At 37.9% G+C, this 22,856-nt stretch overlaps 1 protein-coding gene across 1 annotated transcript; it reads right to left on the bottom strand.

The window, feature by feature from the left end:
- Positions 1 to 1,408: 1,408 nt before the first annotated feature.
- Positions 1,409 to 22,065, bottom strand: bcl3 (BCL3 transcription coactivator). The gene is made up of 9 exons (XM_053494641.1): positions 20,701 to 22,065; positions 19,825 to 19,948; positions 10,272 to 10,380; positions 7,221 to 7,437; positions 5,155 to 5,243; positions 4,890 to 4,967; positions 4,348 to 4,515; positions 3,895 to 3,961; positions 1,409 to 2,857 (listed from the first exon to the last, which is right to left on the bottom strand). Exons 1-9 carry the CDS (start codon positions 21,230 to 21,232, stop codon positions 2,349 to 2,351), a joined length of 1,893 nt encoding a protein of 630 aa, XP_053350616.1. The 5' UTR covers positions 21,233 to 22,065; the 3' UTR covers positions 1,409 to 2,348.
- Positions 22,066 to 22,856: the final 791 nt, after the last annotated feature.

Genomic DNA, 22,856 nt, shown 5'->3' with positions numbered 1-22,856 from the left:
ATAGTAACGTTTAAGCAGTATTATTAGCAGTAAATGTTATTGTCATATAGCATTTTTTTCCCTTTTTTTCCTTTTGCTTTATATACAGTTAAATCAACCTGAACACTTTTTGGAATGAATCACTTTTCATGCTTCATATTTCCATCATACTTAACCCTCACTGATGCAGTTAGGCAATGTGGTCGTGGCAAAGGTGTTGCTCTGTTTTAAAAGGGTCAAATTACTGCCCTACATCAAGAAAAGGCAACGACTAAAAAGATTGCTAAATTGCTGAAACTAATAAAATTACTATAACATGGGAGGATATTTTTGAGGAATAAATGTAGTCGAAAAAACATCTTAAATAAGTGTGATGGAAGATCACTTAAACTCTTAGGGAAATCAAGTTGTAAAACAACAGGAACAAAAACTCACTGCTATGATTAATGGTGAAAATAAGAGCATTTCCACACATCCAATATGATGATACTGTAACTCAATGGAATGGGACAAAACAGCTGTGTTGCCTTAAGGAAAACACTTATCAGTGAGAAAGAAATAGCTTCTATTTGCTAGGAAGCATGAAGATTGGACTGTGGAGCATTGGAACATGTCATGTGGTCTGGTAAGTCCAGATTTTGCCTTCTTCCAGAGTGATTGGTGCATCAGGGTAAGAAGAGAGGCAGATTAAGAGATGCATTATGCTTATTGCCTACAGTACAAGCATGTGGAGGCAGTCTTATGATCTGGGGCTGCTTCTGTTGGTCAGGTCTAGGTTCCACCATATTATAAGCCCAAAAAATGTAGTCAACCAACTACCTGATATACTGAATGACCAGATTTTTTTCATCGAGGAATTTTATTTTCCCTGATGGCATTGGCATATTCCAAGATGACAATGCCATGATTTATTAAACTTTGAAAGAGTGATTCAGGGAGCATGAGACATTATTTTCATACATGGAGTCCAAATCTTAACCCAATTGAGAATCTTTGGGATGTGCTGTAGGAGGCTGTATGCATTGGTCTAACCCTCCCAGTATCAATACAAGATCTTGGAAAGTATTGATGCAACTCTGGATGAAAATAAATGTTGTGACATTGCATAAGCTTATTAGAACTATCCCACTAATGTAATCAAAGCAAAAGGCTGTATGTGGAGTATATACACCTCACTACGATTTACCGTTTAAACCACACTACAACCCCATTTTATCTGTATGCAAAATTTTGCACTTAAATGTATGTTTAGTGAAAATGTCCTGTGCATGTGTACTTTTGTGGGTACTTCCTCTATGGTAATGTGGGAAACTACACATACTCCACTAAAAACATAGATCTATAAAATTCAGATTATGATTTGGGTATTTCATAATCAACCAGAGTAATAGAGTAGATAAGAAATAAGTCCAAAAAAAGTACAACTGAGGAACAGAAAACATATTTATATATATAAATATAATGTGTATAAACACATGCACAATGCACAATGCACATTTCTTTCACATTTCATAACAACACCATGAACATAAGCCACTTCCACAGTTAAGTTGCTTAAACTGTCATATAGTCAGTTGATTCTACACCTAGGGAACATATAGTTGGGGTCCCAAAGTCTGAAAATCTTTTAAATTAATTAATAATTTAATACAGCAGTTTACCTTATAAATATTAAGTTGTTTAAATGACAGCAAATTGAAAGACAGTGGATATTTGTGATGTCCCCTTTTTACTTATATGATGGTGTGCACTTGAGCTGACATGTACTCAAGTTTTTGCAAAACCTTATGATCTGTATTATGTCAAATTTACATTTCGGCATTTGGCAGATGCTCTTATCCAGAGCGACTTACATTTTTATCTTATTACACATCTGAGCAGTTGAGGGCCTTGCTCAAGGGCCCCAACAGTGGCAACTTGGTGGTTGTGGGGTTTGAACCTGGGACCTTCTGAACTGTAGTCCAATGCCTTAACCACTGAGCTACCCCTGTGTGTGTGTATATATATATATATACACACACACACATACACACACACTATATATATATATATATATAAAACATATAAATATGAGGGGTTTCAGTGCTTCCTAATATTGCATTATATTAGGATATTTTATATTGCATTATATTGCAGTATAGTTTACAAAAATATATCTTTAAAGGAAACTTTATTTTTCTTCTACGTTAGAATGAGATTTTACAGCCATAACAAATCATATGCCATTAACACAATAATATATCTGATTATAAATTTTAGGCTACATTATAAAAAAAAAAAAAAAAGGAAGATGGGCCCGCCACATCTATCCGCACTCCTAATCCAATGTTCAGTAAAACATGTGCAAGTATAAACAATTCACATTTGACTTATGTCTTTTCCCCAGTGCTTGCACTTAAGTTAGATATGTCAGATTGATCACTGTTATGGCTGGAGGGCCGTGACTGCATACCAGAAGGCTGGGATGGTGATCGACGAGAGACAGGTGGCCCGTTCCTGGTTGGAATGAGTATAAACTGTGTATCTGTGGGATAGATATGTCTTTGTACAACATTTGAATAGTAAGGAGAGTGACCTGACATTAAATGCATGTGAGGACCAGAAGGCATGAGTGTGTCATATGGGTGTGATTGAAAAAAAGGAAGAGAATGAATGGACACCATATTGTTCACTGCTACCATATCATGAATTGTCCTGGATGTCATTTGTAAATCCTCTGCTTCTTGCATGTCCATTGGTGACAGATTCGCTGATCTGCTTTCACCAGATTGACTGTTTGGTGAGTGTGTGTGTAGAACTGTTGGGGAAAGAGATGCACTGCGCTGAGGATTAGGAGTAGCCCGTGGAGAAAGGCTTAAGTTGTTTGGAGATGGCGTACCTGAAAGAATTGAAAATTTTCTTTAGCCACATAAGTCATAAGGTATCTATAAGACCAGTTTATTAAAGTGTTGTATTAGTTTAATACAAATTCGTATAGCAAGGTGAAAGCTGTTGTATAATTTAAGTAAGCCCTATAGAGCTGTTTATACAGACTCAGTGTGTGCCATTTAGATCTTGTACTATTAGATTATCCATTCAAGTTTAAATGACAAGAAGCAACAAGTTGAAGTCATAAATGTTGGAGTTATAAAAGTACATAACAATTAAAAATTTTATGTCAATGAGGGGTAAAGTGCCTGTTTGATTTGAGCAGACGACAGCAAAATATGCCCTTTTAAATATGACGCCATGCTGTTCATTACTGGTTGTATTGCTTGTTCCTCTTGTTTGACTGACAGTTTCTTTTCTGGAAAACTATAAAAGCTTGGGGCTTTCCGAAGTTGGGTAGGTTCGGCTCACAATTCTTACAAAGCAAAACAAAACATCTGTTCAAAATCTTTCACTGTTAATAAAGTGGTTAGTGTTTACATTGTTATAGGGATGTTTTTTTAAGTGTGTAAGTCAGGTGTATTTTCAGCAATGTAGGTGAAAAAGTGGGTAAAGTCATACAATCCCATTTATTGGTCTTCATATGAATGAAGTCACATATAAGTCATCTATTTAAACATTTATACTTGTAAATACATGCTTTGTTATAGAAACTGCAGTTTCTAGTGTGTTCTTATAACACATTGTCATGTTCTATGACAATATTTGTTTATTTGAGCATGTATCAGGGAATATAATGAATTGTCCTGCATTATCTGGTCTTCTGTTTGGGGTATTTTTGAGATGTACAGTAGTTAGGGTGTAAATTTTGCTGAGAAAGAAATTCCAGCAAGCTTCGTTTAAAATAAATAAATAAATAAATAAAGTATATATATATATATATATATATATATATATATATATATATATATATATATTTATATATATATATATATATATATATACACACACACACACACACACACACATTTGTATTGCATGTCTTACCATTGAAGCTGTTCTGAGTTTTCAGACTGTGGGTTCGTATAGGCTTTCCACGTAAAACATCAGACACCTGAACAAACGATTTAATAATTAATAATATAATAATCTGTGCTGTTTATCCAATTATATCATAATTAATGTGCTGTTTTATATTTTTGGAATTCTACAAAGCCTCACATATACGTACAGAAAGGAAGCTACATACATGTAAGTACGGGTATTCACCACTAATGGGCAGCATTAACATCCCAATGGCATATTGCACAATTAATTTTTCCAGTTAGACAACACACAAATATATACAGTTGTGAAAAATAAAAATTATTTATTTGCTTATGATTAATATTATAACATAGAGTAATCCTTAGTTCTAAATTAAAATCCTAAATTAATGTAACTTTTTCTACATAAATACCATTGCCAGCATTTTATCTTAATTTCCACTATCTTTAGTACCTTCTTGTTCTTGGCCACCATAACAGCTGTGTCATTATGGTAATTCTTTAGGCTGCTGTCTGCTCCGTTTTTCAGTAGGACTCTGACAGCATCTACCTCTCCACGACCACATGCAATGTGAAGGGCTGTATTTCCACTGTATGACTGTAAGTTTACATTGCAGCCATTCTGAGAAAGAGAACAAAATAGAAAGAGTACAGTCATTTTTTTAAGTAGTCAGGGCAGTAAATGTCTGATCAACAATTTAAAATATTAACATAATACACAATTCAACTTGTTCTACTTAATCTTCTTGGATTTGGATTTTATATTACTATCTTGTACAGCAACATCGATAACAGTTTGTAAATTAAACATTTAAGGAGTTATACAATACAGGTCAGATATATTAAAGAGAGAGTGAAGGTTGTGACTGTTAGACTTCACTGGAATGTGACGGTAAAATGCCAAGCTAATATTTGAGTCATAAGCTTTTGAGGAAATACAACTGAAAACACAGAAAGCAAATAAAAGAAAAAACAGACAAAGAAACAGAACCACACCTCAACAAGGAAGTTGATCATCTCCATACAACCTTTCTCCACAGCATGAATCAATGGGCTGCGACCACTCTTATCATCCTGAATTGAAAAGGACAGCACATATGTGAACACACATATACACCTTTAAAATAATAATACTGGTACCATAACCCAAAAGCTACTAATACTGAAAAAAATTATGTAGATACGTATAATATGCCCATGACGAAAAAGAAAATGTGTGCTGGTAGAGAAAGAGGTAGGATAGAGATTAGATTTGACTCACTACAGCATTAATGTCAGCTCCACTGTCTAGTAACATTTTTGCCATCTTCTTATTTCCATCTTGAACAGCTAGGTGAAGTGGTGTTAAGCCTAAAATGAATACATTGTAATATATTACAAACAGCTTTATTAAAACATAAATGATTTTTACAACCTACTTAAACTTGCATTTGCACAGTTTGAAAAAATACCACTCACTTACTCACTCATTCATTCTCAATTATCCTGTATAGGGCCACGGACTGCCTGTTGCCTATTGCAGGGGACTTGGGGCATGAGGCAAGGTACACCCTGAATGGGGTGCAAATCTATTGCAGGGCACAGCCACACAAGGGCAACCTGACACACTGTGGGGAATGTCTTTGCAAAGTGGGTCAAGAGTGGCTCAGTAGTTAAGGCATTGGACTATGTATCAGAAGGTCTCATGTTCAAAGTGGCACCACGAAGTTGACACTGTTGGGCCCTTGAGCAAGGCCCTTAACCCTCAATTGCTCATATGTAAAAAATAAAATAAAATAAATAAAAATAAAATAAAATGTAACTCGCTCTGGATAAGGGCATCTGCCAAATGATCAAATGTAACTGCAAAAGTAAATTGGCACCCAGAGGAAACCTACCAGGTTATTGCAAACTCCACACACACATGGGTGGGAATTGAACCCTTGACCTTTGAGGTGGGTCACAGACCACAATACCCGAAAAGAAAAAAGAAAAAAGAATGTGTAAAAAATACATACAATTGATTCACCTTTCATTTACCTCTTTTCACACAAGGCTCTATTACATCAGTCATGATTAGGCACATGGGTTAGGAATGGAAAAGCTCTATATACACTAAAAACAAACCAGGTGGTAGATAAAAGCACCTAAAATATAAGGATGCTTCTTTGTTATTTCCTGAAATCCATGCCTGTTTAAATGTTATCTTATCATGCTTAGAATGTATATTTTAGAATCATTAATATTGTCATAGAAAAATATGGGCCATACATTTAGGCATATGCTCTTATCCAGAGCAACTTACATTTTTATCTCATTACACATCTGAGCAGTTGAGGGTTAAGGGCCTTGCTCAAGGGCCCAACAGTGGCAACTTGGTGGTTGTGGGGTTTGAACCTAGGATCTTCCGAACCGTAGTCCAATGCCTCAACCACTGAGCTACCCCTGGCTCTACATAGGGCTATATCAACAAGATGTAATTAAGAAATACACAAGGCCAAAGGTATGTGGACACCTAATCTATAGATGAGTCTTTATCAAAGTGCTATAACAATAGTGGGCACTATTTGTTCATTGGCAATAGGGAGCCCAAAAATATTTTATCAGAATGCATCAGAATGCCCCTGTGCATAAAATGATACAGTACCATCAATATAATCAAACCATCCATAATGGTTTGCTGAGGTAGGAAAGATTTTGAATGTCCTGCAGAGATCTATGACCTCAACCCCCCTTAACACCATTAAATTGCAAGACCAAGTTCACAGAGGCCTCATCCATCCTCAGTGCTTGACCTCAATAATTCACTTATGGCAAAATGGCCAAATCCCCACAGCCAGGCTCCAATAGTGAAACGCCTCCCTAAGAGTATGTAAAAGCAATCAAGTGGGGACCAACTCCATAGTAACTTTCTCCCTGTTTGGTCGTTGGCAGTTCCAACCTATTAGATAACTTTCCTTTATCTTACAACAGTTACCAGCTGAGAAGGTAAATCAATGCCATGTGGGGTCAACCTTTTTTTCACCTCATGCTTCATTAGAAGGCATCATAACAGAATTGAGGGAAAGTGCTATTTTTTATCCTGTCAGAAGCTGTCGAGAGCATTTAATTGTGTCCTTACTGGTTTCCGTATTTAACAGCTTTATCCTTGCCAGAGTTATGCTGGATTTGGAGCCTATCCCAGCAACACTCGGCACTAGGAAGGAATATACCCCCCTTGAATGGGGCCTCAGTCTATCACAGGTCAAGACACATACACATTTTCACACAATTAGTCAATTAAGACACTTTAAAGTAAGCTTCCTTTGGCACTGCATTTGACCTGATTGAGTCAAACCTAGCAATCACCTTCAAAGTTCTTGCTGTTCAGGCAGCCTGAAGGGCAGCACAATAATTGGGAGAAGTGGGAAAGTATTACACGGAGACAAGCATCCTGTTGTTGTTCACAGCAGAGATGCAATGCTGTTTGTCCATTACGGTCCAGAGCTCCAGGGTCCGCTCCTCCCTTAAGAAAAGCCTCCACCACACCAGGCTGATGTGTTATGACTGCCAAGTGGAGAGGAGTCTAAAGACAAAAAGAGGAGAAACAACATTTAGCAAAGTCACAGACAAAAAGGAAGGACATAGACTGTATTTCCACCTTCACTTTAACTGCATACAAATATACACACAATACTGTGACAGCAACTTTACTGCAGATGATTACAATGAGAACTGACCATGCTGTGTTATTAAGACCGTAAATATGAATCATATCCTGCTACATTCCCATCAGTACAACCTCTCATTTAGAACTTGTACAACAGGTTAAAGGTCAATGCCATAGAATATTACCAACAAGATAAGGCACAGACAGTCTTAAATACACATAGGCATTCACCCACACAAATATTTGATGCATACATACATTTCTGTTAAACTACACAGTAAGATACATATGAATGTGTATGTATGCACACACAAACACATGCATAGTCATAATACAAGTCACCCTTCTATTATCTTGTGTCTTTTGTATTGACAGGTCTGTCTTGTTCTTTCATAATAGGAAGGCTCACTGGGTGAACAATAAAAAAATGATTTGACTATTCCTCTCTAACTCTTAATCACGTGTAAATCAACTCAGGAAAAATTGGCTTCAGGCTGACTCACCTTAAGCTAAAAAAGGGGAAAAGATCAGACAGGGAAAAGGGTAAGTACAGTAACAGAATAAAAAATTCCTCTGGTGTCACAATGCCTGTGGCTCTCCCTTCCTGTGGAAATGATCCAATAACTGAGAAATAGTTCTGTATCATCAGCGTCAATCTGTGTATGTGTATGAACATACATTCACAATTTATCTAATTGTGCAAACATAGAAATCCATACTCATAAAACAGCATAAGCCTTAGAAAAAAAATCACTCCTTGAGTTTCCTCCCTTGATTTGCTCATGTGTAAATATAAATAATAAGCTTATCATTAACAAAAGAAAAACTAAAGTTGCAAAACCAGTCCAACACATTCAACAGTCCAGCTTTAAAGCCAATATAGAAACAGGAAGAATGAAAGAGAGAAGGGAGGGCAAGTCGGAAGCAAATGAGTCGAAAAGGGAGGGAGAATGGAAGACTTGGATTGAAGAGGGAAAATCCCTTTCCTCTCCCCTGCTGTGTATCTTTAGAATTACACTCAGGACTAAAAATGGATTTATCAAAGGATAAGGGAATGTGCGAAGTGGAAATAAATATTTACAGAGGAGCAATTCCTGCATAAAACTATGACAGAGCGAAATGTTACTGGGCAAAATGTTAAAAGTAATACTAAAAAAACGTGTATGAGGCGAAGTACAGTATAATTTTTGATATATCCATATAATCTCTCGTATCAATGTTGATTGTGAAGTCTGTATTGAATGTATTCTTTGATTAGAATGTGCACAAATGCACATACATACAGATAAAGTAAGTATGAGAAGTTGGAGTCTTAATGCTTTTGAAACAATAATACTAATACTACTCATAATAATAATAATAATAATAATAATAATAATAATAATAATAATTCAAGAGTTCAGTGAGAAACCAGAGAGAGAAAGAGAGAAAGAGAGAGAGAGAGAGAGAGAGAGAGAGAGACTGTGTGTGTGTATGTGCACACACACATGTATTAAGGGAAGTCCCCTATTCTACACTGTGAACAAGAAGGTATGTTGAGAAAGAGCCAGAATGTGAAGGGCATCATGTGACTTCTCGGAATGAGGATACTTAAGTTCATGCACACACACTGACACGCACACACAGCAGCTGCTTAACCTAAGCACACATTTACAACACACATTTGCTTACAGTGCTTACATTCTCCTGCAACTCATGTTCAAAGGTTTGGACTGAAATCAAAATGCAACAGAATTAGATCATCTAAATCTGTTGCATAAATCATCTATGCACCATTTATTTGCATGAGAAAAACATAGTAATAAAAAGAAGCTTCCTTTTCCCTTTTTTGTGTATCTTTGTTATAGCTATTGCTAGAGCTATAGAGTCTCCACTCATCAAGCCATAGTCATCAGAATCTTTATCAGGCATTTTAAATGTCAGTAAAGTCATGGTCATGCCAGTATACGGATGCTATAAAAGTTGCAAGAAAAACTAAAATAGATACTAGAAACACTACTAATATCCTCCCATATGTATCAATACGGTGAACTTAGTTTTAAAAATAAATACTTGCTCTATATTTTAGTATGAAGTTTGACAGATGGTAATGTAAAATAGATGTTTTCTACATCTCTGATACATGCACACATAAAATACATGCTTTTAAATGGAATGCACAGTTGTTCAGTTTTGGGGAACTGATGTGAATGAAGACAGGATATCACACAAGACATATTGACAGTTCACAGACACGACTGAGGCGCAGCTTCTGGTAACTGGCTTGCATTGTGTATGCTGACTGAAACCTCATCATGAAGTATGGTGATTTCTGAGGTTTGGGTAAACATCAAGTGGCTAGTTCAAACGATGAGAATGGTGGAAATGCTGCTTTAATGTGAGAGAGAGAGAGAGCAAGAGAGAGAGAGCAAGAGAGAAAGACAGAGAGAGAGATAGAGAGAGAGAGAGGAGAACAGAATGTGAAAGCTTGGGGACACTCCACTGAGTGTGAGCCGTAAGCATAGAGCAATGTGGGAAGTTGGAAAGGCAGTTCCCAGACAGAGGAAGACTGGTGTACACTATACACCATGCTCATGGAGGTGATTATTTAAAAACAGAAGTGAAGTAGCACTGAGTCAGGGATTGATAACTTACCAGAAAAGCATGTGCTTCCTCTTGTTTTCTACTACCGTCCCAAGGTGAAATATTATCTGTAAGTGTCACTATGTTGTTTATTGTTTTGTAGGCACGTCTAAGTGCATGAGTCCTACCTGTCTTAGGTTATTGTACAAGTCCAGGTCCCTTTGTGCCTGATGCAAAATGTGGATCAGCCAGTGGACTACTGTCACTTTCTCCTGTGCCACAGCAATGTGTAGAGCCCTGCAATCACACACATATAATACACGTGAAAGATGTAAGCACATTTCCATATATTGATACTATTTTGGGTCAGTGCAAATATTAACCTTATAAAATGTCAACTGTTTACATATTGGAACGATTTGTATTGCTTGTTCCTGCCTAGAAAAAAGGATTTCACTAAGCAAATGAGAGCCCGTGATTGGATAATTCCTGCAGTAATTAATATATTTTAGTTGGCAACGATTCTTTCGTTAATGCAGTGAATAGCTTTATATTGTTAAACAACCATGAGGGAAGTTAAATCATGTGGTAATGGAAAAGACGTTACCGTGACAAAGAGAGTTGAATTATTGGCCTGCATCAGCGAAGAAAACTACTGGAATTATCTTAAGAACTATCCAACTCATTATTAAAACATAGAAAAATATGTGGCATGAAATATTGACAGTGGAAATTACAGCTATGTTTAGTAGTGAAAGTAAAAGCACTTCCACACGCAATGCGATAAGAACTCACCGGATTGGGACTAAACAGCTGTGTGGTCATAAGAAAACCACTTGTGAGTAAGATTAATTAGAAAAAAGAGCTTCTATCCGAGAAGCATTTACTTCTATACTACTACTATTCTACTTCTAAAAAGGTCACATGGTCTGATGAGTCCAGATTCACCCTGTTCGAAAGCGATTTGTGCATCAGGGTAAGAAATGATTCCGTATAAGTGATACACCCCTCATGCATTATGCCCATGGTACAAGCCTCTGGAGGTAGCGTTCTAATCTGGGGTCGCTTCAATTGGGCAGATATTGGCTAAGCAACCTCATGTGGAAATAAAACAAAGTCAGCTGACTACCTGCATATACTGAATGAACACCTCAATGGATTGTTTCTTCCCGGATGGCACAGTCATATTCCAGGATAAAAATACCCTTATTCATTGGACTTAATTTGTGAAAGATTGGTTCTGGGAGCATAGTGGGATTGTGGTATAGTGGTAAACACTGTGCCTTCACACCTCCAGGGTTGAGGGTTAAATTCCTGCACACAGGAGTCCCCCCAACCTCCCCCCACCGTGCCCCCAGTGTCCTCGGATGTGCTCCAGGCCACCCGTGACCCTATACAGGATAAGCGATATACAGAACAAGTGAGTGGCATTGGGAATCATTTTCACAAATAATTTGGTCACCAGTCTTGACCTTAACATTAATTAAAGTATTTTGGGATGTGCAGGAGAAAACATTACAAAGTGGTTCGACTTTCCCATCATCAATAATAGGTCTCAGACAAAAATAAATGCATGGATCTGGATGGAAATAAATGTTGTGACATGGCATAACATTTCTGAACCTAAAGGGGCCAAGCAGTGCATGTGTTTTGAAGTAAAATATTCAAGTTTAACATGCAAAAGTGAGTTAGATGTAGATGTTACTTAAGCCATGACTGAATTTAAGATAAGATCATATGAATCAAACTTCAGTCCTCCAATAACATAATATATAAACATCCCCAAAAACATTTCCTTAACAAGCAAATGTTGAAATACCCAAAACACACACTACTTTTAATATTGGACTTTGTGGGTTTGACAGCTGGGAGAAAGATGGACTGATTAGCATAGTGATCCATCACCTGAATCTGTGACTCATGGCTTGTGAAAAACATAAACCTACATGAGTCATTTTGTACACAGTGTCCACATATGAAACCAACTTCAGTAAATGCAGGGAAATCCTTATCTCCCATCATCTCACAGAAAACCTCCACCTCTCTGTGTGTGTAAAGCAGCAAGAGGTACATCTGTGTGAAAATGATGGAAGGATGCAACTTTTTTTTTTCTCTGTGTGCTTTTTGCTAGTGAGACTTCCAGTAACTGCTACTTTTGTTTGAGGTCATTTCCTGACATCTGGGACAATGGCAGTGTTATGTCTGGTTTGATTAATAACCATTACAGTTAATGGTAATTTATATAAGCTTTCTGGGACACTCAAGGTTTCCCATGAACATTTGAACTATTTTTTATATAATACCTGGACAAAAGTTAACACCTGTCTCACTGTCTTGAAAAAAAAGAAAATAAATATTTTGACCAAAAAAAAGGGAGGTTCCTAAGCTTAAGTTATGGTATTAACCTAAATACATTATATTAAAAAACAAATATAAGGGTCCACGGTTAAAGGGCATAGGGTGCCACACCAGGAAATAGAAGTAGAACAGGATTTTTTTGAAACCACACTTCCTGTAAGTGTGTAAATAAAAGAAGAAATAAAATGTCATTTCCACTGTAAACCTTTAGTCTATTAAGGTTGTAAGTATCTCCATAAAATAATACTTGGAATTTCAAGTGTAGAAAAATTCACACTTCTCTTTCAGAGCAAACATCCACAGGGAGATAAGGAGAGCTGACTCATAGTCCTAAAATGGAAAATGCAAAGCCATGCATAGGGCCATGATTGCTTCATGTTGGCCATTCCACACAAAGTACCCAACAATAAAGGATAGTAGCACCCTGCTATCACAATACAGGGAATAACATAGTACGTCCATCAATGATACATAAGCACACACTTTTCCCCTTCTTTCTTTTTTATTGCATAGATGTACTGTTATCTTAAAACATACATGATGTGAAACAACTAGCTGGTCACCTTTCATACTACCACATGACAGTTAGTCTGTGTGATTACATCACTTCAAAGGCAGTACACATATCCAAAAACCATCTATGTTCTTGAAATATGTCTTTCTTTCTGTGTTTATTATGTCAAAGCAGCATATGAACTCCAAATGCTACAGTGGGAATCAAACTGAAAGAGGAAGCTGGACTGAATGACTGTTTTAACTAGCCATGACTCAGACATACAGACATAGCCTGAAAAAAAATGCAATGTCATACATTCTCTGTTCCCTGGTTCTCAGTTTGAAAAGCAGAAGAGGCCAAAAAAGGTGTTGGCTTTCTCTTGACTTAATATATTTCCCATAAATGACTTCACCTTGCTTGACACGTTATTACGACATGTCCTCCATCTCTGTCACAGATTTACTTATTTTAGAAGTATTATTCATTTTATGTTCATCATACTGATTAAGACGATTTGTTATCACTAATCAGGCAGGTTCAATTATTTGTTCATCTTTGTCAGGATGTATGCATTTGCAAAACTGATATGTGCAGTGGCTGATCCGCCATTTACATTTAGTCATTTGGCAGACGCTCTTATCCAGAGCGACTTACATTTTTATCTTATTACACATCTGAGCAGTTGAGGGTTAAGGGCCTTGCTCAAGGGCCCAACAGTGGCAACTTGGTGGTTGTGGGGTTTGAACCTGGGATCTTCCGAACCGTAGTCCAATGCCTTAACCACTGAGCTACCCCTGGCCCTGACCCCTGGCCATCTGATGCACTTCTTCATGTTTCTTTTCCTTTAGTGGTCTAAAAGTGTTTGAAATGGTGATGGTGATGGGTAGAATTTAAATAAAAGGGGTGAATTGTCTCCCTTTATGTGTAGATGCCCCGTTTTTTGGGACATGTCGATGTGATCAAAGCAAGAAACAGGAAGAACTTAATAAGGATGTAGTAACAATGGCATTGACCAGTTAACAACATAACTAACACATCTTAGTGACGATAAGCATGGCACAGACAGGAAAGATCGAATGGTCGTCTGAATGAGTTATCACTGCGTTGCTGCTATGTGAATTAAATACTCACAACGACCCTTTTGTGCTATGACCGTGATAGTTCCATGCCATGTTGTTAAAGATCACATCAGTTCATATTATGTTCTTCTAGTCCTTACTATGTTTCTGAAAAAAAAGTTTGAGTTTTGACCCTTGGCGCCACATATAAAGAAATTATACATCCATGTTCTATGCACCCTTATATAAGGTTTTAGGGAATTATGGTAACAGTTATGGTAACCTCTTGTTCTGTTTCAGCATAAAGTACATTGGAAGTTTGGCTTTATTTAACAGAGAACTGTTTTGCCTTTACTCTTCATTGCTGATCCACTAATTCTCACAATCTCATGCTCTCTCTGACTCTGTTCTCTAAAGATGAAACTTTAGGTTCCTGGAAGTGAGTGAGAGTTAGTTAGACCGCAGCCCAGATAAAGCCAGTGCTGCGTATGTGCGGCATCCTGTACAGGCCAGAGACACACAAACCTCACATCCCTTGTGGCATGGCCCGCTGTGGCAGTAAACAAAGACAGAAGGGAAGCTGAATATGGCACAAAAAGACTGAGCCAAGCACTGTGTGGAACTGTTTACCAGAAACCAGACGCACAGCTGACTGACTTTCAACAAAAGTACAAAGGAATGAGAAGAACACAAAGTCAGAAAAAACAAAGTCTTGATTTGTTTTTTTGGTTTGTTTGCAGCATGCACTTATAATGGGCAGACAACAGATACTGTAAATGCAAAGAAAACTGCAAACCTAGGATTAGACTTGCTTTAAACACCTGTATAATACTTTATTCGCTATAAGTTCCAACTTAGAAAAAAAACATGAAACCAGATACACTTCAGCGATAGTAGTGCAAAAGTCACTCCTATACATGCAGAGAAGTGAAGCTACCTTTGGTTGAGATGATTCAATATGAGGCAAACAAATAACAATAAAAAAACAACAGTAAGGTATGTTTGGCTACTATATGTCCCTAAAATTCCCCTTTCTTGAGCCAGAAACTACCTGACCTATGCACATCAAACATACATCAGCAACTTGAACCATTATTGTGCATCTAATGAATGTTGCAACCTGCTGCATGTAAATGAATTTGTTTCGTTTAGCTTACTTGAATGCTTGCTGTGGTGTGTGAGCTTAGTGCAGCCATAGTGCACAAAAAAAAACAACAACAGATAAGATGGTACATGTCGAAATATATACCTCATACATACTGTGTGCCTTAAATTACAACAATAGCACTGCAAACTCACTACACTGTGCATTTCTCTTACTGTGGCATTTAGAACTGGAGTGTATATCTTGACATCCGTCACAATGGAATATGTTTTAATGTTTATTATATTCTGTGGATTACAGCACATAATAGAGTTTAATGGCCTTTGTGCTCATAAACATATCAATCACATCATTCTACATGAGGTTTTTCCACCATAAAACAATTGATGAAATATATCCCAATGGCTTAAAGCAGTGTAGCGTAATCAAGGTAAACTTTTTTTTTCACTGAATTTAAATAATGTTGTTCTGTGGTACTGTCCATGAATATAACAGGCACTGAAACACCAACAAACCCTCTAATGATAGCCTACCTGCTACAAGTGCTGAGTAAACAAACGCTAAGTGCACAACACTAGGTAAAGTCTTTGCTGCGGTGGCTGCATGGTTTCTGCATTGATGTTGTTTTTTTCCTCATCTTAGATAACTTTAGGATTTGGATCATTCATTTTAAGTTTTCTTAAAACAATACTTAAAAAATCTGATTTATTTATTTATTTTGCTTCCTGTTTGTCATTCTTGGTTGCTAAATGTGTGGGTGGCATTTTTGTCTTTAGAGGCATCTATGTGACAACAGATCATTTCCTAAATATTCAATTAAATTAACCAATAAAAAAAATACAATGGCAGTGACAGTAGCATCAATCTCTAGCTAATCAAGTCTTCAAGTAACAACCATACAGTCTAAGCTCACAACCTGATACGTAACTAAATACCTCCCTCGTTTTTTTTATAGAACTACTTAATTTAAAACATATGGCCAATTATACATGTTAATATTAACATCCCACATACTTATCCATGTGTTGTGAATCAGAGTGGCTTGATAAAGAGTAAATGGGGTAATCAGTAGTATATATAACAAAGACAACTAAACAATTGTAATAATGATTATATAACTACCTATATTTATTAATATGCATAATAATTATATTATTCTGTACATAATGACATCTTTGTTTAATGCAAGACGTGTACACATAAAGCTATTCTATCATGAAGTGTTTGTTGGATAGTGACTACCTGCATTCAAAATCAAAGCACATCTGATGATAGTGATGATGATACTACTACTAATAATCATCATTATTATTTGAAAGAATAATTAAAGCATATGAGGTTCAGTAATTTAATTGAGATGAGTAATTGTAAAAAAGGAGGGAGAAAGCGAGAGAGAGAGAGAGAGAGAGAGAGAAAAAGAGAGAGAAACAGAGAAAGAGAGAGAGAGAGAGAGAGGGGAGAAAGCAGTGAAAGCGGAAGTGGGGAGCGGATGTTTGGGTTTTTGGCCCATTCATTTAAAAATATTAAAAAAAAAAGAGAAGAGAGAGAGAGAGAGAGAGAGAGACACCTGAGTAAACCGCAGACTCGCGCGCTCACACTGGCTTTCCCGAAAATGAGGGTCTGTAAAGCGCTGAGAAAAAAACAAGGTGAGAGGATGAAACACCCATTGACGTAAGAACCTAAAAGAAGCAGATTACAGAGAAGGGGTGTGTGTGTATGTGTGTGTATCTGTGTGTCTATTTGCTTCATGTTGATTTGTGTGCTGCAGTACAGCTACTGATGTAACAAGACGATACAAGCCAGGAAATTGTGTTATACCAGAAACCACAATTTACCAGCTTAATTCATTAGCATATGATGGTAGGGTTATGCTTAACAGTCAAAAGAGCAAAACATAAAAAACAAAGGTTGTGCAATAAAAAGATACAACTTACACTGAATATGTAGAGCACAAACTGAAATGTAAGCACTCGACAAATTCCTGTGGTCAAAACTCCTGTGCCCTTCTCACTCATCTCTGCCTTTGAGTTTGTACACTCATTCAATCTGATTTGCTTAGTTATATGAAAAGTTGCAACACATGTTGACTAAACTTGGACTTCAATTAAGCAGGTGTCGATTTAGGAAAGCTAAGTTTCACTCACATGAGTTGAGAGTGACATTTTCATAGCTGGCATCATGTGGGTGGTTGTTTAGGTCTTACAGTAAGGGTGTGTTTGTCCATGCATGACTGAGCATTTGATGTATTCATCTGTAGCATGGCCTTCCTCAGCTGTCTCTATACACATGCACAGCATTTAGCAGATGCCATTGTACAGAGTAACTAACAGAATTGTTTTGTAGTCACCATCAAAGCTTTCTTGTGCAAGTTACTTACTGCCACCTTTTCATTTAAAAAACACTTAGTTGCTTCTCACACAAAGACAGAGACTTAGTAAAATACAGGACATTGTTTTTCCTACAGTACCAGTGAGTCTAATGTAAAATGCATCAAACCTTTTAGCTTTCTCCAATCATTTTCCCCTAGTGCATTAATGCCAAAGAGATTCAATGTGATGAAATACATGAGAAAGGAGGTAACACTGTATCCTCCCTACAGGAAATAATGTGACTAAAGAATGTGGTAGAGATACAGTGGCAGAAATACACTGATACCATTTTTAAACCATGACAAAAAGTTAATATAATTCCGATAAAGATCAGACAAAAGGACAAAAAGTTTTTAAAAGAAATTTTAGATAATACAATAAAAGATACTTATAGTGTGGTTCAGTTAGACAGGTTTACCAATAAATAAACTAAGCCCCATGAACTAACAATAGAGCTGTGGAATTCCATGAAATTCAATTGATTTCAAGCACAGGTTTTTTTTTTTTTTATATTTGTCTTCCAGACACTTCCTGTAGTCAAAAGGAATTAGCATCTTGATGAGAGGCCAAACACAGGTGGCCAATTTGTCAAATTTGTCATGTATAAAATGTAAATTATTAAAAAAAACATATAGTGGTTGATATGTTTTAAGTTTTCCCTGAGGAGACATTTACCTAATATGTATGGAAGGACACAATAGTTGGGTGCTAATGTGCTATAACAGCCCATCTGTTTACACAATAAAAAGTATTTTTACAGAAAGGACTTTGCACTTTCTGGTTTTGCTCTGAAAAGTGACAAGCTGTGTTTTTTGTATTATAATATTTCAGAGACTGAAAAAAATGGTAAGAGAATTACTGTTTTTCTCTGCCCAAACACAAAACCACAGAGCAAACCTCCAGTTCTGAAAAATAAGTTAAACGTGAGAGTGGCAAAAATGTTAAGTTCCTCAAATGACCACTAGGAGCTGGCTCCAAAAGTGAGTCAATCCCCATTGAGCTCCATGTTAAAACTTCCCCAGAAATAAACGTTTGCATCCTGGTACAAAACAATGTTGTGGTCTTCATAGCACGATTCTCCACCCATAACAAAATTTATGTGTAACTCATCAGTTAAAATTATTTTAAAATTTGAATTATTCTTAATTAGGGTGTAGCTGTGACAGCTGCATTGGAGGTATCAACCATAAGCTGTCTGCTATGCATCACTTTGGCCAATTAGCTAAGTGGAATCATTATAGTTTAACTTACCACAAGAAATGTAAGGGTTGGACACGGCATGATGTGTAGGACACGGTCCAAACAAGTGAAAAATAATGTTAGCATATAAATTACCATTGCCACCTTAGCATTTAAGATGAGCTTAAGCTAAGCTAGGTAGTTTGTAGTAACTGAGTTTAGTAGGTGTGTTCCAACCAACAGCCAGGCTCCTTTCAATACGACCATATGCCCATTAATGTATTAACCAGGGTTTAGGTGGAATTAGGATGCCAGGATTATGATGACCAGAGCTCCCCCAGTTGATCTTCAAAACTGCTCTTCGGAAATTCAGTGGGTAACTCAGAGGTTTTGTCCAGTTCTTACACAGTCTATGGTAATAACAGTGATGACTCATAAATATTCATTCATTCATTCATTCAATTAGCCTAATCTGCATGTATTTGGACTGTGGGAGGAAATTAGAGTAACCCGGAGGTAAAGTCCATGCACACAGACCTGAGGCAGGAATCGAACCCTTAACCCTGGAGGAGTGAGGCCATAATGGTAACCTCTGCCACCGTGACACCTTCATATATGTTCCACCATATTAAATATAACTCTTACTAGGTTAAAAGAGAGTTTGTTGCAGTGCCCTTTTTGAGTTTGTTGCACTGTTGGATGCAGATCCCCATCTTGACACAACCCTCCCATTTTATCCAGTGGCTGGGGTTTAGACATTGACTGGGCCTTCCGCATGGTAGGCGGGGAAATATACCACTGAGCCACAAATGCCCCGATGCCCTATCACCTGTCTCAAATGAAATATGCGAAAGCCATTACCCTCCCCATTTGGTAGCTTTCATTACATATAGAAGAGCTGGCTAGTGGCTGGAAACAGGCAGGGGATCAAATCATGGCGAAAAATCGTGATTCCCTATAGAGCTAGCTTTGGTAGTACTTATATTGCAATACCAACAATATAAATGCAGTCAGACAGTAAATCAGATTGTATTTATATAAGGTATAAACAAGTAAGATAAAAAAAAAAACATTTTAATTTTGGGCAATTTTGTTGACACATTCACGATATATTATACTCTATTACATTTTAACCCTAAAAATTAAAAAGACAAAAATCTTTAAAGGGACCCTTACGTGTCACCATCTTCATCCTGGCGTGTTGCCAAATCTACTTCACGCCGCAGGCGATCCCTCTCCTCGTACAGGTAAGGCGGGGTAAATATACTTCCACACAAAGTAGGTGGACAGAATGGATTGTCTATAATGATGAATAAGAAAAAGATCTATTAAAATCCACAGATATGCCTCTAACATTGCCTTGAAACAGAATATAAGAACAATGATCTGAAATGCATTGTAAAACTGGTTGACTAGCAAGTTGGGCTATCTCCCCAGATCGGATATTTAAGCGACCGCAGCAATAGACTGCTCTAAAGCGCTGACAGGACTGTTTTCCCCAGAAGCCGTTAGGCTCTCACTGACAAATCAGCTGCTGACCCACATGCTCTGCAAGGGTCTACAAAGCAAACCGAAGACTTCCTTCCGATTTACAGAAAAGAAGTTTCACAATGACAACATATACTTGTCGGACTGACCATGACTGCGCAATCTGCTTCTTTACGAAACACACACACACACACACGCATACATACGCACAGGCGAGCGCAGGGATGGAAGTACGCAAACTGGAGCGTAGACGTTCAAGTGTGATGATGTATCACCTTTAATGTATTACACTGAACAACGCGCTACAAAAAAATAGCGTTCATCACAACGATTAAAATATTCCATGCACTTAGGTATGTTCTAGTTTATATCATAATGTGTGATGCATTATATCATATGCGATAAGGCTTTTCCTGTGTATGAACAATGGGAAGACTAAATTAACATCATTTGTGTCCATATCTCCAGCAGACCCTGTCATGTCTATCAGTTCTCACGATTCTGTTTACAAATGCAAATAAAAAAATAATTAGAGAACGATTCTATAAAACAGTTAAGACTCACAATGGGTGGTTGCTGGCGTTAGCTGTATAATGCTTTGCGCGCCTCCGGGATCCGGGCTCGGAACAAACTGCTGCGTCTCCGCCTCCAGTCCATTGCGGACCCCGCTGCACTTGGGCGCTTTGGCAAGACCAGGACTCGAGTCTGTCTTTATAACTTTGGCCGGTGGCTCTCCTACTGTGCTTTCCGCCTGGTCCAGAGGTTTGTGGTCCGGACGGACAGGACGCTTTCTTATCGGAAGTTTTGAGGTAGATGTCTCCGGCGACTTGCCATCACTGTCGGTCAATCTCTCACACTTCACCTTAGATTGTACGATAGTCTGCTCATGAATATCGCTGCTTTCACGGTTTTCTGGTTTAATCGCATGAGAAAGGGAAGGAGATCCTTTGGAAGAGCACTCCACCTCCTCGACCGATGGTGTCCGATCTCGTGTTTTGGATTGTCTTGTAGTCCGATCTGTGATGTCTCTTGTTGTCGTTCTCAGGTCGAGCGGCGCGGATGCTTCAGTGTGAACACCGCTCATGGTCATGATCATGGATCGTAAATGAGCTTCCCTAAAGACGATCTATCTTTTTTTTTTTTATCAGTCTGGTGGCATCTTAAATCATGTTACAGGTGCATAAAGCAAAAACAAAAAAACAAACAAAAAAAAAAAAATCGGAAGATGCTGACTGTTCAATTAAACACAGACCAATGGCCACAGACAATCCTCCGATAGCCTGTTAAAAAAAAGGCAATACATAACATTACAATACCCGAGCGCCTGGTGTAGTTCTTGTTACGAAAGCATTGCTTCATTCAGATTAAATAGGCTGGATCCTGTAATTGGATGACTAGAGCCTATAGAAGGACGTGTACGTAAAAACGCGCAGCACGTAGCCTGCTACCTGCCTCAAGGGTTAAAAACACTGCGAACTGTCGCGGATTGAATTAATCTAATGATCTGAAGTTCAGTTTCTCTTCTCTCTCTGTTTTTCTTTCGTCACACACGCACGCACGCACGCACACACATACATACATACACACACACACACACACACACACACATAGAATGGGGCTTTTCCCTTTCACACCATTCTTCATTTATCAAACGCTTCCAAAGCGAAACCTCCCCATTTATTAGCTGTACCATTTGCCAGGACACACGTTCTTCTTAGACAAGTAAAGCAACAGCTGCTCTGGTCATTTACACTGAAAGCTACTCATCTCATAGAGTGTACGATCGAGTCTGAACAGCCCATTCACTTTGGGTTGCTGTCGGTGAGACAGTGGTTGTGATGCCTCCTTTACCTGACAGTAGCGTTGTTTATGCATGTAAAGTCTATTCTCACTAAGTCTGAAAAGTAAAGCATGACTGAATCTGCGTATTTAGGCAGCACCGCTGCTGTTCTGCTCTCGTTAGCGGTAATCATGGATTCACCATTAACCGCAGGAGGAAGTGGGCAGCTCAGTGGGGATGTCCCTCCTCCGCCTCTTATCGGGAAGCCTTCTCCTTTCAACCTCTTCCTGTACAATCCTCGGTGGGTCTTTGATTTGGGTAAAAATGACAATTCAGATCTTGCAGAATGTCTTGCTCTCACTAATACTTGATTATGGCAAAAGACTCATTTCCAAATCTCATCCATTCTGTAGGTAACTAACCTGCTTTTGTCTCATCTAATGTTGTTTTAGCCAAACTAGTGATTATTCATTATACAGTACAAATGGTTTGGACCAACCAATTGACTACCTTTCTAGTCTTTTTTCTAGTACCCATCCCCCCCCCCACTTTCCCCCTTACAAGCTTCACTAACTGTGAGATTTCATTTATCTGGGCCCATTTGGGACTTTCCTGAATGCTATGGGCGAGTAGATTGTCAAACGGAAAGCTTTAATGAGCCCTAAAGTCCCTAAAACACCATAAAGAAGCTCTGGTGCAACTTAGCAGTTTGTGACCTGTAATATCATATCATCTCTGTGCCATGATAGCATACCACTGAGAAACTCACACTCATGGGAATCCAGGCTGCAAACAGAAGTGAAAAGGTTCTTAGACCTTAGCAAAAAATAATTTGCGTAACTGCACAGAGAGAAGTAGGTAGTTTCCTAAAGGACAGGAGAAGTACATAATGGCAAGGGCCAGTAACAACTTAAAGCAATACTATTTAATGGTGAGTGTC

This window comes from Clarias gariepinus, chromosome 4 (genome assembly GCF_024256425.1).
Source record: "Clarias gariepinus isolate MV-2021 ecotype Netherlands chromosome 4, CGAR_prim_01v2, whole genome shotgun sequence".
Lineage (NCBI taxonomy): Eukaryota > Metazoa > Chordata > Actinopteri > Siluriformes > Clariidae > Clarias > Clarias gariepinus.
Note: the sequence above shows the minus strand (reverse complement) of the source record. Positions and strands in the feature narration are given on the sequence as shown.

Bases quoted from the DNA above. Each gene is read 5' to 3' on its own strand.
- bcl3 (XM_053494641.1), bottom strand. From the start codon at position 21,232: ATGATCATGACCATGAGCGGTGTTCACACTGAAGCATCCGCGCCGCTC. The intron at 5,244-7,220 runs GTGATTGCTAGG...TATTCATTTTAG, and splicing joins GAACAGCAAGAACTTTGAAG to GCTTAACACCACTTCACCTA. The intron at 2,858-3,894 runs GTAAGACATGCA...CAATTCTTTCAG, and splicing joins AACTCAGAACAGCTTCAATG to GTACGCCATCTCCAAACAAC.